General features: G+C 41.4%; 1 protein-coding gene across 50 annotated transcripts in view; it reads left to right on the top strand.

The window, feature by feature from the left end:
- Positions 1-15,272, top strand: part of NEB (nebulin) — a 124,142-nt gene that overhangs the window by 42,657 nt on the left and 66,213 nt on the right. For all 50 annotated transcript variants that reach the window (XM_074594102.1, XM_074594101.1, XM_074594097.1 and 47 more), the window contains exons 49-66: positions 641-844; positions 1,199-1,303; positions 1,399-1,506; positions 3,811-4,122; positions 4,823-5,026; positions 5,381-5,485; positions 5,581-5,688; positions 6,623-6,934; positions 7,635-7,838; positions 8,601-8,705; positions 9,407-9,514; positions 10,067-10,378; positions 10,787-10,990; positions 11,469-11,573; positions 12,074-12,181; positions 13,116-13,427; positions 13,845-14,048; positions 15,111-15,215. In XM_074594102.1, coding sequence (XP_074450203.1) covers positions 641-844; positions 1,199-1,303; positions 1,399-1,506; positions 3,811-4,122; positions 4,823-5,026; positions 5,381-5,485; positions 5,581-5,688; positions 6,623-6,934; positions 7,635-7,838; positions 8,601-8,705; positions 9,407-9,514; positions 10,067-10,378; positions 10,787-10,990; positions 11,469-11,573; positions 12,074-12,181; positions 13,116-13,427; positions 13,845-14,048; positions 15,111-15,215 — 3,225 coding nt within the window. The remainder of the gene's footprint in view (positions 1-640; positions 845-1,198; positions 1,304-1,398; positions 1,507-3,810; positions 4,123-4,822; positions 5,027-5,380; positions 5,486-5,580; positions 5,689-6,622; positions 6,935-7,634; positions 7,839-8,600; positions 8,706-9,406; positions 9,515-10,066; positions 10,379-10,786; positions 10,991-11,468; positions 11,574-12,073; positions 12,182-13,115; positions 13,428-13,844; positions 14,049-15,110; positions 15,216-15,272) is intronic.

The raw sequence follows: 15,272 nt of genomic DNA, 5'->3' as shown, positions 1-15,272 counted from the left end.
TTGCTTTGTTGGGGGAGGTCCAGGTGGGGAGCATAAGTCTGGGCTTTTTTGAGAGATTAAGATTGTTGTGGCTGTACTGTCTTGCTGAGAGTTGCTGTTGTGAACGAGTAGGGATGAAGCGTGTGTGGGGGTGTCATACTTTATGGTCACAGAAGAGTCCTGTGTTGCTTTGAGCACTTGGTGGGAGGGTTGCTGCAGGTGGCTAGAGCTCTGTGTGGCAGGGGAAGAGCAATGGAGTCAAATATGTTCTTTTGGAGGACTGAGAGTGGGCAAAGGCAAGCCGTGTGTGCAGTTGTGAATGGTATGAAGAGCCTTATGTGGTGAGGTATAAGACTCTTCCCGTACCACTGCCAGCTGGGGATTGCTGATTGTGGTCGCTCTATCCCAGGGACACTAAGGCTTATATGCAGAAGATGGTGGAGGGAAGGCTTTGTGGATTGCTTGGCACCTGCTTGTGCTGTTGTAGGCGTGGGGAGCTGGGATCCAGGGGGCTTAGCTTTACTGGGAGTGCCTTCATGGTAGCTGGTGGGTTAACAGAGGGGAATGTGTTTTGTTCGGCAGAGCTTCCCTTGGTAGGAGGAGAGGTTGCATGGAGGAGGGAGGTTGCTGAGGTGCTTTGTGTCCTTGCCTGTCCTTTCAGAATGTGTACAAGTCCGACCTGCTGTGGCTGAGGGGCATTGGCTGGTCCCCAAGTGGTTCGCTGGACGATGAGAAGAATAAGAGGGCGAGCCTCATCCTGAGTGACAAGAAGTATCGACAACACCCAGACACCATCAAATTCACGAGCCTTCCTGACTCGATGCCTATGGTTCTGGCAAAGCACAACTCTGAAATCATGAACCAGGTGAGATTGCCTTGTGTTTGCCACGTGAAGGAAACGAGTGCCTTCCTTTCCCAGGATGTTGGGCCCTCTCCTTCCAGGGCCGGGGTTTTGCAAGGGGTGTATTGCGTCCTCTTGCATCAGGGATTTGTGTTCCTTGCTTTTGATCAAATTCTCTTTTGTGTGGTTGCGTGAGTGATTGGGTGCAGTGTGTAGAAGCAAAGGGTGAACCGTTGGAAGGTTTGGGGAGAAGAAAAGACCATCCTGAGTCGGTGCAAAGTAGAGGCCCATTGCTTCAGTTCCGTGGGCTAGGTTGCTCTTGGAGTTTCTTTCCCTGTGTTTGCGAGATCTTATTTCTCGTTGTTCTCATTTTTTCAGCGCTCGTACATAGCGGCGTGGGAGAAGGATAAAACCAGTGTTCACATAATGCCGGACACACCTGGTATTTTGCTAGCCCAGCAGAACAGAGTGAACTTCAGTGAGGTAGGTGTTTGAGCTGGGGTTAAGTGTTGCTCCCTGGACACTGCCATGGCCCAGGCAGAAGTGTTGTTTGAGGGGAATGCTTGTTTTTCTTTCAGAAACTGTACAAGCTTGCGATGGAGGAAGAGAAGAAAAAGGGCTATGACATGCGGGCAGATGCCATTCCGATCAAGTCTGCTAAAGCTTCCAGAGATATTGCAAGTGATGTAAGTACGCAGGAGCCCTTGGAGGCATGCTCTCCTCAGTCTTACTTGAGCTTTCAGAAAGAGGCAGTGGAAAAAGTCATATCATCATAGAATCATAGAATGGTTTGCATTGGAAGTGATCCTAAAATCATCCAGTTTCAACCTGCCTGCCATGGGCAGGGACCTCTCCCACTGGATGAGCTTACTCAAAGCCCCATCCAAGCTGTCCTTGAACACCTCCAGGGATGGGGCAACCACAACTTTCCTTGACAACCTGTGCCAGTGTCTCACCACCCTCACAGTAAAGAATTTCTTCCTCATACTTAATCTAGGTCTCCCCTCTTTCAGTTTAAAACCATTACCCCTCGTCCTGTGGCTACACTTCCTGATAAAGAGTCCCTCCCCATCTTTTCTGTAGGCCCCTTTACATACTGGAAAGCAGCTATGGAATCATAGAATCGTTATGGTTGGAAGGTACTTTTAAGATCCTCAAGTCCAACCATTAACCTTGCACTGCCAAGTTACTACTAAACCATGTCCCTCAGCACCACATCTTCCCATCTTTTAAATATCTCTAGGGATGGCGACTCCATCACTTCCCTGCGCAGCCTGTTCCAATGTTTGACAACCCTTTTGGTGAAGAATTTTTTCCTAATATCCAGTCTAAACCTCCTCTGGCGCAACTTTAGGATGTTTCCTCTTGTCCTATCAGCTACTACTTGGGAAATGAGACCAGCCGCCACGTCACTACACCTTCCTTTCAGGGAGTTGCAGAGAGCGAGAAGGTCTCCCCTCAGCATCCTTTTCTCCAGGCTGAACAGCCCCAGTTCCGTCAGCTGCTTGTCATAAGTTTTGTGCTCCAGACCCCTCACCAGCTCCATTGCCCTTCTCTGGATGCGCTCCAGCACTTCAATGTTTTTCTTGTAGTGAGGGGCCCAAAACTGGACACAGCACTCAAGGTGAGGCCTCACCAGTGCTGAGTACAGGGGGATGATCACTTCCCTAGTCCTACTCGCCACACTATTCGTCATACAGGCCAGGATGATGCTGGCATTCTTGGCCACCTGGGCACACTGCTGGCTCGTATTCATCAGCTGTCGACCAATTCCCATTTTCCAGTCTGACACAACTTTTCAAATATGTTGGATAGTGGCTTATCAACTTCATCTGCCAGTTCCCTGAGGACCCGCGGATGCATCTCATCAGGTCCTATGGACTTGTGCGCATTCAAGTTCCTTAGAGAGTCTTGAACCTGATCTTCTCCTACAGTGGGCAGTACTTCATTCTTCCAGTCCCTGCTTTTGGATTCAGTGAATTGGGCAGTGTGGCTAGAGCACTTGCTGGTGAAGACTGAGGCAAAAAAGTTGTTGAGTATCTCAGCCTTCTCCATGTCAGTTGTAGCCAGGTCTCCCGTTTGGCTCATCATGGTGAAACTGGGGGAGACCTAGGGGTACACTTTCTTTATCTTCCTTTGTTGTCCTGTGTACCTGAAGAAACCCTTCTTGTTATTTTTTATGTCCCCAGCCAAGTTCAGCTGCAACTGTGCCTTTGCTCTCCTGATCCCTTCCCTGCACTCCCAGGCCATATCCCTATAATCTCCCCAGGATGTGTATTCCTGCCTACACTGCCATTGCATTTTGGTTTTGTGTTTTAGTTTGGCTAAAGAGGTCTTGACTTAGCCAAGCTGGCCTCCTGCCTCCCCTGCCTGACTTCCTGCATGTTGGGATTGAGAGCTCTTGTGCCCTAAAAAAAATGTCTTTAAACATCTCCCAGCTCCCATTCACTCCTTTATCTCTGAGGGCAGTTTCCCAAGGGATCCCACTCACTAGTGCCCAAACCAGCTGAAAGTTTGCCCTTCTGAGGCTTAGGGTACCGACTCTACTTTTTACCTGTCCTGTACCCCTCAAGACTGAGAATTCTACTAGGGCATGGTTGCTGCAGCCCGGGCTACCTCCAGTCTTGACTTCTTCGATAAGTTCATCCTCATTAGTGAGAAACAGGTCCATCAGTGACTCTTCTCTGGTCAGGCTCTCCATCGTCTGTACTAGGAAGTAGTCATCAATGCACTCCAGAAGTTTCCTGGACTGCTTGCAGGTTGCTGTGCCGCTTTTTCAGGGTGAGCCTCCATGTGTCTCTTGTGGCCCAGTGTAAGTGTGGGGTGGAAGTGTAGGACAGAGTAAGGATATGCTGTGCTTAGACACCTCTTCCTGTGGTGATCCTGCCAGGCTCCATTAGCAAAGCGCTTGCTCCCAGGTGCTGCTGGAGAATAGTGTCAGAAGGGAGAACAGCTGTCCTGACACTTACTGAGCCTCTTTAACCCTGCAGTACAAATACAAAGAAGGCTACCGCAAGCAGCTTGGCCACCACATAGGGGCCCGCAACATAGAGGATGATCCCAAGATGATGTGGTCGATGCACGTAGCCAAGATCCAGAGTGACAGAGAGTACAAGAAAGCCTTTGAGAAGACCAAGACGCACTACAGTACCCCAGTGGACATGCTGGGAATCGTGTTGGCCAAGAAATGTCAGGAGTTGGTCAGCGACGTGGATTACAAGCACCCTCTGCATCGGTGGACCTGTCTGCCCGATCAGAACGACGTTGTCCAAGCCAAGAGAGTGTATGACCTTCAGAGCGATGTAAGTTGTTCTTTACTGGCTGTGTGAAAGCCAGAAGTCTCTCTTGTGGTGTTGTGTTCTGTTGCTTTGTTGGGGGAAGTCCAGGTGGGGAGCATAAGTCTGGGCTTTTTTGAGAGATTAAGATTGTTGTGGCTGTACTGTCTTGCTGAGAGTTGCTGTTGTGAACGAGTAGGGATGAAGCGTGTGTGGGGGTGTCATACTTTATAGTCACAGAAGAGTCCTGTGTTGCTTTGAGCACTTGGTGGGAGGGTTGCTGCAGGTGGCTAGAGCTCTGTGTGGCAGGGGAAGAGCAATGGAGTCAAATATGTTCTTTTGGAGGACTGAGAGTGGGCAAAGGCAAGCCGTGTGTGCAGTTGTGAATGGTATGAAGAGCCTTATGTGGTGAGGTAAAGACTCTTCCCGTACCACTGCCAGCTGGGGATTGCTGATTGTGGTCGCTCTATCCCAGGGACACTAAGGCTTATATGCAGAAGATGGTGGAGGGAAGGCTTTGTGGATTGCTTGGCACCTGCTTGTGCTGTTGTAGGCGTGGGGAGCTGGGATCCAGGGGGCTTAGCTTTACTGGGAGTGCCTTCATGGTAGCTGGTGAGTTAACAGAGGGGAATGTGTTTTGTTCGGCAGAGCTTCCCTTGGTAGGAGGAGAGGTTGCATGGAGGAGGGAGGTTGCTGAGGTGCTTTGTGTCCTTGCCTGTCCTTTCAGAATGTGTACAAGTCCGACCTGCTGTGGCTGAGGGGCATTGGCTGGTCCCCAAGTGGTTCGCTGGACGATGAGAAGAATAAGAGGGCGAGCCTCATCCTGAGTGACAAGAAGTATCGACAACACCCAGACACCATCAAATTCACGAGCCTTCCTGACTCGATGCCTATGGTTCTGGCAAAGCACAACTCTGAAATCATGAACCAGGTGAGATTGCCTTGTGTTTGCCACGTGAAGGAAACGAGTGCCTTCCTTTCCCAGGATGTTGGGCCCTCTCCTTCCAGGGCCGGGGTTTTGCAAGGGGTGTATTGCGTCCTCTTGCATCAGGGATTTGTGTTCCTTGCTTTTGATCAAATTCTCTTTTGTGTGGTTGCGTGAGTGATTGGGTGCAGTGTGTAGAAGCAAAGGGTGAACCGTTGGAAGGTTTTGGGAGAAGAAAAGACCTTCCTGAGTCGGTGCAAAGTAGAGGCCCATTGCTTCAGTTCCGTGGGCTAGGTTGCTCTTGGAGTTTCTTTCCCTGTGTTTGCGAGATCTTATTTCTCGTTGTTCTCATTTTTTCAGCGCTCGTACGTAGCGGCGTGGGAGAAGGATAAAACCAGCGTTCACATAATGCCGGACACACCTGGTATTTTGCTAGCGCAGCAGAACAGAGTGAACTTCAGTGAGGTAGGTGTTTGAGCTGGGGTTAAGTGTTGCTCCCTGGACACTGCCATGGCCCAGGCAGAAGTGTTGTTTGAGGGGAATACTTGTTTTTCTTTCAGAAACTGTACAAGCTTGCGATGGAGGAAGAGAAGAAAAAGGGCTATGACATGCGGGCAGATGCCATTCCGATCAAGTCTGCTAAAGCTTCCAGAGATATTGCAAGTGATGTAAGTAGGCAGGAGCCCTTGGTGGCACGGTGTGTTGCACAGTTTCCAGGCGGTTGCTGGTGAAGCCCGGAGTTTGCAACCTCAGCCCAATGGAGGCAACAAAGCGCTTGCCTGTCATAGCCATTCAGCTGGTCCATAAATGTGTTGGCTCTGGAGGGTCTTCCTGTAGCTGTCCCTGCACTTTATGGGTGTGTGTTGTTGCGAGGGCGTGCGTAGATGGTGTAGGGTGTAAGTGTGGGAGCTGCGTGATGGACATCCTCCAAAGCGGTGTCCGTGCTGGGCTTGTGGCGGCATCTCCTCATGCAACAGCCTGTACTTTTGAGGTGGTGTGCTGCCCCCGAACTGCCAGTCTGCATGGCCCTGATGTTGCAGCTCCACAGCTGAGCTGGACATGAGGAAAGGAAACAGAAACCAAGGTGTTGTGTATAAATAGAGGCAGTGTAAAAGTAAATAAATTTTTTATTTTTATTTGCTATTAATATCGAAATTTGTTCCATATATGTGTTTGGTGTCTCTGTTTAAACTTCTCGGTCTGTCTCTATGTTCTTCCGGTTTTTATAACCTCAGTAGATTGAATGGGAATTTATTTGGCTATTGTGCTTGAAGTTCACTTCTGTTTCTTTATGTAGTGGATATTTATTGAACTTTGGGCCTTTTGTATTGCTGCCATAATTTGGAGACTTTTTTTACTCTCAGTTACTGAGTAGTAGCTCTTAGGCCAGGGAGTGTCTCAAGAATGTGAAGGTCATATCAGGCAGATAATGTTATATGAATCCTTTTGTAGCCGTACGCTGCAGTTCATCAGCTGAATTCTTTCTTAGTCTGAAGTCACTGTGGTTTTAGATACTAAGTTTTCTGGAAGCTGTGTCACAGGGGGTGGTAGGGATATAAAGAAAACTCAACTAATACTCACTGAACTTTTTTTTGCCTGTAGTACAAGTATAAGGAAGGCTACCGCAAGCAGCTTGGCCACCACATAGGGGCCCGCAACATAGAGGATGATCCCAAGATGATGTGGTCGATGCACGTAGCCAAGATCCAGAGTGACAGAGAGTACAAGAAAGCCTTTGAGAAGACCAAGACGCACTTCAGTAGCCCAGTGGACATGCTGGGAATCGTGTTGGCCAAGAAATGTCAGGAGTTGGTCAGCGATATTGATTACCGCCACTATCTGCATCAGTGGATCTGCCTGCCGGACCAGAATGATGTTATCCATGCTAAGAAGGCCTATGATCTACAGAGTGATGTGAGTACTTGCTGATAAGCGTTGGTGTTCCAAAGTGTATGTAATTTCCTTCGCGTATAAGCTATAGAAGGTGCTAGAACTGTCTCTCTCATATAGTGGTTTTTCACATTGTGTTTTTCTTTACCTGTACCAAGCAAGGTTGTAAGTTTTTTAGAAGTCAATGAATCTGTGTGTAAGGAACATTGTGTATTATGAGAGTTTATGTACAGCTAATCATTTAGACAAATAGTAGAATTAGCTGCAGATAGTCCTTCATAATAGACAATCCTAATACCTTTATATGCAGATTAATTGCATATGAAGAGGAAATGCCATGTGTGACTTTTTTTTTCGTTGCCTGAATTTAGTGGAGATAATTCCTTTGTTCTATGTTGGAGAAAATGGTTTAAATTAAGACACGCTGTTCCTAGTCCGTGACCATTTATTTGTTGTGAATAAACATTACAGGAAAAGTTTATACTGACTTTCAGGGTTTTGTTTTAATCTCATTACTCTTTACCATTCCCCGACATGTTGTTGGGTGAATGATTGCCTCTTGAATACAGATATGGGGTCTGAATCTAGGTTGCTAACAGAAATTGTTTTGCAGATTGAACTAGGAGGAAGGCAATTTACAGAAAGGAAGCATTAGTTGCATGGTATATATGATATATTTAACTGGCAATATTAATGAGACAGCTGTCTTCATATTTTGTAATAGAACTGCTACAAGTCTGACCTTGAATGGTTGCGGGGCATTGGTTGGGTCCCCATTGGTTCCTTGGACGTTGAAAAAGCCAAGAAGGCGGGAGAGATCTTGAGTGATAAACTGTACCGTCAGCCTCCAGACACGATCAAGTTTACTAGCGTCACTGATTCTGTAGAGATGGTCTTAGCCAAGCAGAATGCAGAGACAATGAATAAGGTGAGTCTTGATTTGATTAAGTAACACATCAGCAGTCTCTGCCCAAACCCTGCAGACAGGGCTAAAACACAGATGTGCGGTTGCTGTGTGAGATTTCAGCACAGCGAGACTTTAAAAGTGTAAGTTACATTGTTGGTAATCAACAGGTAACTTCTTTTCAGCAAGTGCTAATTTAATAATATCTTCCAAGTTGCCAGGTTAAATTGGAATTATCAGTCGTGAAGCTTTCCACATACCCTACTGTATATCTAGTGATGTGTTACCTAACTTTCATCTAATTTTTAGTATAACAATTTGTCTAATAAGTCTAATAATTTATCAAGTTTACCTATTAATCTAGTATTTAATAAACTACTTGTTTTAGGGTAGTCTTTGAAATAGCCATATATTAAACAATTCAGCGTAGTACTTAAAATGTAAGAGTTTTTCTGAATCTGTGGCCCTCGTTTCAATTCTACTTATGTCAATAAAAACATTTCCTCTTTCAAACAGGCCTTGTTTTTAGAGTTTAGATCTCTGTGTGTCTGATTAGCATTCTGTGCATCTTTCTAAACATTTTTTTAACAGAATTCTTTGAGGTTACTATTCTTAACCTGGACATTAAGTACCTAGAGGATTGAATATAAAATCTCATTGCTATATAAGGAATAAGGATTTTTTAGACTTAACTTAGAGTACAGATCTGTAATTCTTATGTTTTAGGACATCTCCAAGTAGTCACTGTTTTTTCCCCACCTTTAACATACGTTATTTCTCCTGCAGCGTTTATATACTGAGGCCTGGGATAAAGACAAGACACAAATCCACATAATGCCTGACACACCTGAAATCACACTGGCAAAACAGAACATGCAAAACTACAGCGTGGTAAGTGTGTTAGCTCTCCAAGTGTAACTGCTGTGTTTCATGTCTGGGTCATCAGTATTCTAATAAACCTTATATAGATGATACCATCAGTTTCTTTAAGTAACTCCCAATATTTATCCTCAAAATTGTGCCTTTAAAAACATTGTTTGCATATTTGTTCGGTAGTGCATACATACGTCAGTGAACACTGTTGAGAATAAATTCCATGAAAAGCTGTGTGTCCCAGTGGATTTTAGGAGTAATTTCTGCCAGCGTGCATACTGTTGGGAAGGCACAAAATTAATTCCAACATTGGAAATACCAAAAAGTTAATTTCTAGCACAATTCTGAAGAGCTCTGAGCCCAGTGTTCAGTGTTAGTTTAAGCAAATAAATTCACATTGGTAAGGGGTGGCTTCAAAAAGTAAGTTTTACTCTACTTGTATAGAAGAGTAGTTATCTCTAAAATTGTAGTCAATGTTATCTTATTTAAAGTATTGAAAGAAAAAAATCATTAGCTAATGTGTTTAGCAAAGGCGTTCCTTTGATATGAATTTGTATCAGCTACTGATCTGGGGCTTTGAGTTAAGAAAGTTAGATAAATCTGAGTTAGGATAAATCTTAGCATAATTTTTAACATCTGCTCACAAGCAGTTTGTTTTGTATAGAATGTAATACATGGAACTTACTGACATGAATCCCATTCTTTTATTCTTCACTTAGAAACTGTACAAACAGGCCATGGAAGAAGACAAAAAGAAAGGCTATGATTTGAGAAGTGATGCTATCCCCATTCAAGCTGCCAAAGCGTCCCGGCAAATTGCCAGTGATGTAAGAAAATACTTTTTTGTATCTTTGTGTGGCGACATCTGATCTCGGCAACCTGAAAGTCATCAACTGAATTCTGTAACCGGCATTTTCAATTAAGCTGTGATCTCAAATAATGGATTTTTGGAAGCAAATTATTATATATGCTTAAAGACTTAATTGTGAAAATTAAATGTTGAGAAGTTATAAGGACAATATAATGTTGCTCTCATGTTAATTTTATAGCTCATAAACCTGTATCATTAATTAAATATTAACAGTACGTATATTATTATATTTAATATGAACTAAATATATTTAATAAGGAGATAATTATTTCTCACTGATATTAGTGGAGAGTGTTTTTTCAAAAAAGTTACTTAAAAATCTCTGTTTTGGTTCTAACTCATATCTCAAAAATTTAATGGTTATAAGCTCCAGAATTGCTTTGACAGTTTGGGGTTTTTGACTGTAGGTTACAGAGAAATTTTGAGAGTTTATTATTACAAGTATTTAATACGAGTAAGCGATATTTAGAGGTGATACAGAAATATAGTATCGTGATTTATATTTCAGTACAAATACAAAGAAGGCTACCGCAAGCAGCTTGGCCACCACATAGGGGCCCGCAACATAGAGGATGATCCCAAGATGATGTGGTCGATGCACGTAGCCAAGATCCAGAGTGACAGAGAGTACAAGAAAGCCTTTGAGAAGACCAAGACGCACTTCAGTAGCCCAGTGGACATGCTGGGAATCGTGTTGGCCAAGAAATGTCAGGAGTTGGTCAGCGATATTGATTACCGCCACTATCTGCATCAGTGGATCTGCCTGCCGGACCAGAATGATGTTATCCATGCTAAGAAGGCCTATGATCTACAGAGTGATGTGAGTTCTTTTTGATTTAATTTTTGGTGAGGAATGTATTTGATATTTTACATAGGTGGACCAGGTCATCAAATACCAGTGTGGTAGAACCAAATTTTCAAGTCTTATTTTTAAGTTTTGTGGCTAACTGAAACTCACATCTTCAATAGGATATGTTAACGAATTGATATTTAAATTAAATTCTGTAATACCAAAATTTGGGCTTTTTATTATTTGCCATTCTGTGAAACTTGGGTAATGGTTTCACTTTTAATGTAGATCAAATGCAGTTATTTTTTCTAAGATTTTCTCTAGGGTTTTGAGTTTATTTGAATGAAAAGTTGATAGGTAGGTTACTTAACTGTGAAAAAATGCGCCATGTAAACTGGGTTATTATTACTAAAATAACCTGTGTATTTTTTGTAATAGAACTGCTACAAGTCTGACCTTGAATGGTTGCGGGGCATTGGTTGGGTCCCCATTGGTTCCTTGGAAGTTGAAAAAGCCAAGAAGGCGGGAGAGATCTTGAGTGATAAACTGTACCGTCAGCCTCCAGACACGATCAAGTTTACTAGCGTCACTGATTCTGTAGAGATGGTCTTAGCCAAGCAGAATGCAGAGACAATGAATAAGGTGAGTCTTGATTCGATTAAGTAACACATCAGCAGTCTCTGCCCAAACCCTGGAAACAGGAGTAGAAATACAATGATCACAAGTAATGCTAAAGTTCAGAGATAATGTATTTCCAAATTGTGGGCTCGGTTTGTTTCCATCAAAACTATTAGGCCGTGTAATGGAAGACTCAACTTTGTGATGATATTCTGTATATTATGTTTTAATTTTTTCTTTGACATGTCTGTCCAGTGAGCAGTGATAATGCTTTTGGGTTATTCACTATTCTAAGTAATGTGGCAATTTTCTAAGTGTTGTTAAATCTCCTCAGATAAATTCTCTTTTTAATAATGGTATCCCAATATGATTAAATACGTAACAGTTTATCCATGCTGTATTTCCTATAATTTTACCCCGTACGCTCTATGTTTTACCTGAATAATTAGGTATTAACTTGTTTTGTAATGAAATATTAATCTCTTCTTATATTCTTTCTTAGCGTTTATACACAGAAGCATGGAATAAAGATAAGACCATGGTTCATGTCATGCCTGACACACCAGAAATCCTGCTAGCTAAACAAAACCAATTAAACTACAGTCATGTGAGTAAAACTGAAGAGCTAAGAGAATTAAAGGTTTTCTGACAAGTACAATTTTGTCATCTCTGGCTTTTAATTAGTATTATTATATTGTCAAGTTGTTTAGTTTCACAATTTGCCCACTCCACTGCTAAAATAGGAGTTGTTCTTTTGCTAGAATTTACCTCCTGGGTATGTAATTGGGCTTTTAAAATATATTATCTGCCATAAATGAGAAATAATTTCTATAGCAAGGTATGGAAATAAATAATGTAACTTTTAGAATATTCCTTTCATTGCCTTCCCTATATGATTTCCAATTTCCAAGCATCTACAACACAATTACAAGACCTTTGAAATCTGCATTTTTTTATTTTCTAGAGAAGATAGGGCTGTGTTCAGATATTTATGTTGTCTGAATATTAACAATATTGTTTAAGGACTTAATGTGCTTTATTGCACAGCTCTGCTAACTGAAGTGTGATTCTGTTTTTGAAACAAAAATGTGACTGTTTTTCTCATAGAAAATGTACAAACTAGCTTTGGAGGAATCGAAGAAGAAGGGTCATGATTTGCGTTTTGATGCCATTCCTATTCAAGCTGCCAGAGCATCCAGGGAGATTGCCAGTGATGTAAGCAGGTTTTTTTATCTGTCTGTATGGATTTGGTAATGGAGAACAATCAGAATGTTCGTTCCGTTATTTGTTAATGTAATACCTTGAGTTTATAGAATAGATAATGCTGAAAACCAGTGATTCTACTGCATGCCTTTAGTACGTGAAAGGAATGGATAGCCGGTGTTTTTATGTATGAGGTATATATCGCAGTCATAAATAAATAAAATAATGTGAGGATTATATCTATGCCCCATGTAATAGTTCCACTGATGTCTGTGGATGTTCAAGTAGGATGATCAATAAGGCGTACGAGTCAAAATAATTTCTAATTCAAAATAGGAAATACTTTAAAATCTCTCCCCAAAATAAATGTATTAGTAAATGAATTCTAAAAGTTCTAAATCATTGTATTTTCCCAAGGAAAAAAATAGTTCTGTCGAAGTGTCATATTGAAATGTAAGATGTCCGAATACAAAAAAAGGAAAAAAAAATGCAATGACAGGTTTTGCTTCGGGGATGAGGAAACATCACTAAGAGACAAAGGATAACAGTTTTTTGTGCTCCTTGTTTTTCTATGAAGATTGATGTTTCAACTGTTAGTGTTAAGGCCAACTCAGACTGTCTTCATCTAGGTGTTTTGTAATAAGCTTTTAAAGTAAGTTAATCTTTACATTTTAATATTAATATTAAAAGAATGTGGAATACTAAACATTTTCGGAAGTATGTGACATTAAATTTTTAGGTAATTGAAAATGTCATATAGTTATATAAAAAATCAGAGATAATGATATCTGTAATAAAAATCCCTTTTATGTGGAAATTAATAGAACAGTAGAAAGTCTTGAACCATATTTTTCTCTAAACAAAATATTAATGGTTATTTTAGACTATGTGAATTATTTATTAATTTTAAAACGTACCATGTGAATATGAATATACTTTATTTCAGTACAAATACAAAGAAGGCTATCGCAAGCAGCTTGGCCACCACATAGGGGCCCGCAACATAGAGGATGATCCCAAGATGATGTGGTCGATGCACGTAGCCAAGATCCAGAGTGACAGAGAGTACAAGAAAGCCTTTGAGAAGACCAAGACGCACTTCAGTAGCCCAGTGGACATGCTGGGAATCGTGTTGGCCAAGAAATGTCAGGAGTTGGTCAGCGATATTGATTACCGCCACTATCTGCATCAGTGGATCTGCCTGCCGGACCAGAATGATGTTATCCATGCTAAGAAGGCCTATGATCTACAGAGTGATGTGAGTAAATTGTTAAATTTATAGTACATAATCAAATACACTGGGTCTTGTACAATATAATTTTTAATATATATATAATATGCCTTAGTTGCTTGTATCAGTCGTACTGATAGAGGTTAAATGTTTAATATTCTATCATCAAATTTATGTTTGATCCTATTTTCTCAGTCCTTAGCTTGAGTTATAATTTGTGTCTAACTCCGGTATTAATGGAGTTTTTCAATAACTCTGTCGCTTTTGTTACTTAATAATTATTTTACTAGCTCTTCAAAAATAACCATATGTTTTAAAAACCATATTCTGCTACTATGTATAAATATATACAATTGTTTGTATAGACTTGGATATCCTGATTTATAATTATTTTAATATTTTATCACATTTGCACCCATATAATGAACTTCCAAATCTTTTCAGGCTGTTTACAAATCAGACCTGGAATGGCTGAGAGGTATCGGATGGGTTCCTATTGGTTCCATGGATGTTGAGAAAGCTAAGAAAGCTGGAGAAATCCTGAGTGAAAGGAAGTATCGTCAACCAGCAGACCAAATTAAATTTACTAGTGTGACAGATTCCTTGGCCATGGTCTTAGCCAAGCAAAATGCTGAGATAATGAACAAGGTGAGATTTGTGGTGTTTTGTTTTTTCTCAAAATCACTAGTGTGCTCACTAGCTAATAGAACTTGTTCATGGGGTGAAAAATACAAAATGCAAAGTAAGACTAAACACTTTTCTTGTAGACATAGAGAAAATTGATGTTTAAATTCAGCCTTTGCACAGAAAAGCTCTTATCTCAGGACTCTGTCTGAACTAAACACTTAGCAAAAATGCCAAGAAAAAAATTCACCAGAAGCACATATTTTTCAAGAATCATACTAAAAATTTTGGTGAATTTCCCTCTTCTCCCATCCCAGCTGAAATCCTACTTTTAAATATTTGTTTGGTATGGCTTTTCTATTTTGTTACTGCTACTTCACTACACAAAGCTCATCTCTGACAGAACAGGCTAAAGTTTTTTGCAGTTCTTAGACAATGCTGTGAAATCTGCAGAAGTGATGTTCCAGAAAGGTGTTAGGGTATGTCCAGCGGTGGCGGTGCCATGACCATGCTATGAAATAGAAAGTAGTGGAATGTTGAGGCTTTTACTGCAGCTGCTATAGTAACGTATTGTTGACTGAATGTCATACTCTATGATGAAGAAGTTATGAGGAAATAGCTTATGTTCTCTGGAAGTAAGGCTTCTGCAATTTATCTCAGACCTGGAGGATGAAAGTCGCAAAGTGCCTACTCCTCTTTAATAAGAAACATCAATCAAACAACTCATACAGATATGGCAGAATAAGGAATGTAGTTTTCCTCCTACAGCAGTCCTAAATCGATCAATTGCTGTGCCAACTTAGCCTGAGGAATAAGGAGGAAGGACAGAGTTTTCTTCCTAAGCTGTTCAGTGAGAAGCTTTGCTAAGTCAGGGTATTTAAAGCTTGCTTGAACTACCACTTGCAGTTTGTGAAATACTTTCTTTGGACAAATATATTAGTTTGCTTATATGTATCTTGCTCTGCTTCAAGATTACTTTTATAGCATGGATATATTTTTGTTAACTACTGCTTTCAAATTTGCAGTCTTTCCATCATCACATATGTAAAGAAACTTTTTAAAGGAATGTGTTTTCCTCTCTCCTAGCGTTTATACACAGAAGCCTGGGATGCAGACAAAAAGACAATTCACATCATGCCTGACACACCGACAATTTTGTTAGCGAAGGCCAATGCAGCTAATGTTAGCCATGTAAGAATGTTTAAACATATACTAAATAATGGAAATTCAGAAGTTAAGTAAGCATTT

The sequence above is a fragment of the Larus michahellis genome, chromosome 7 (assembly GCF_964199755.1).
Source record: "Larus michahellis chromosome 7, bLarMic1.1, whole genome shotgun sequence".
NCBI classification, from domain to species: domain Eukaryota; kingdom Metazoa; phylum Chordata; class Aves; order Charadriiformes; family Laridae; genus Larus; species Larus michahellis.
The sequence above is the reverse complement of the archived record's forward strand: the minus strand, read 5'-3'. Positions and strand labels throughout refer to the sequence as shown.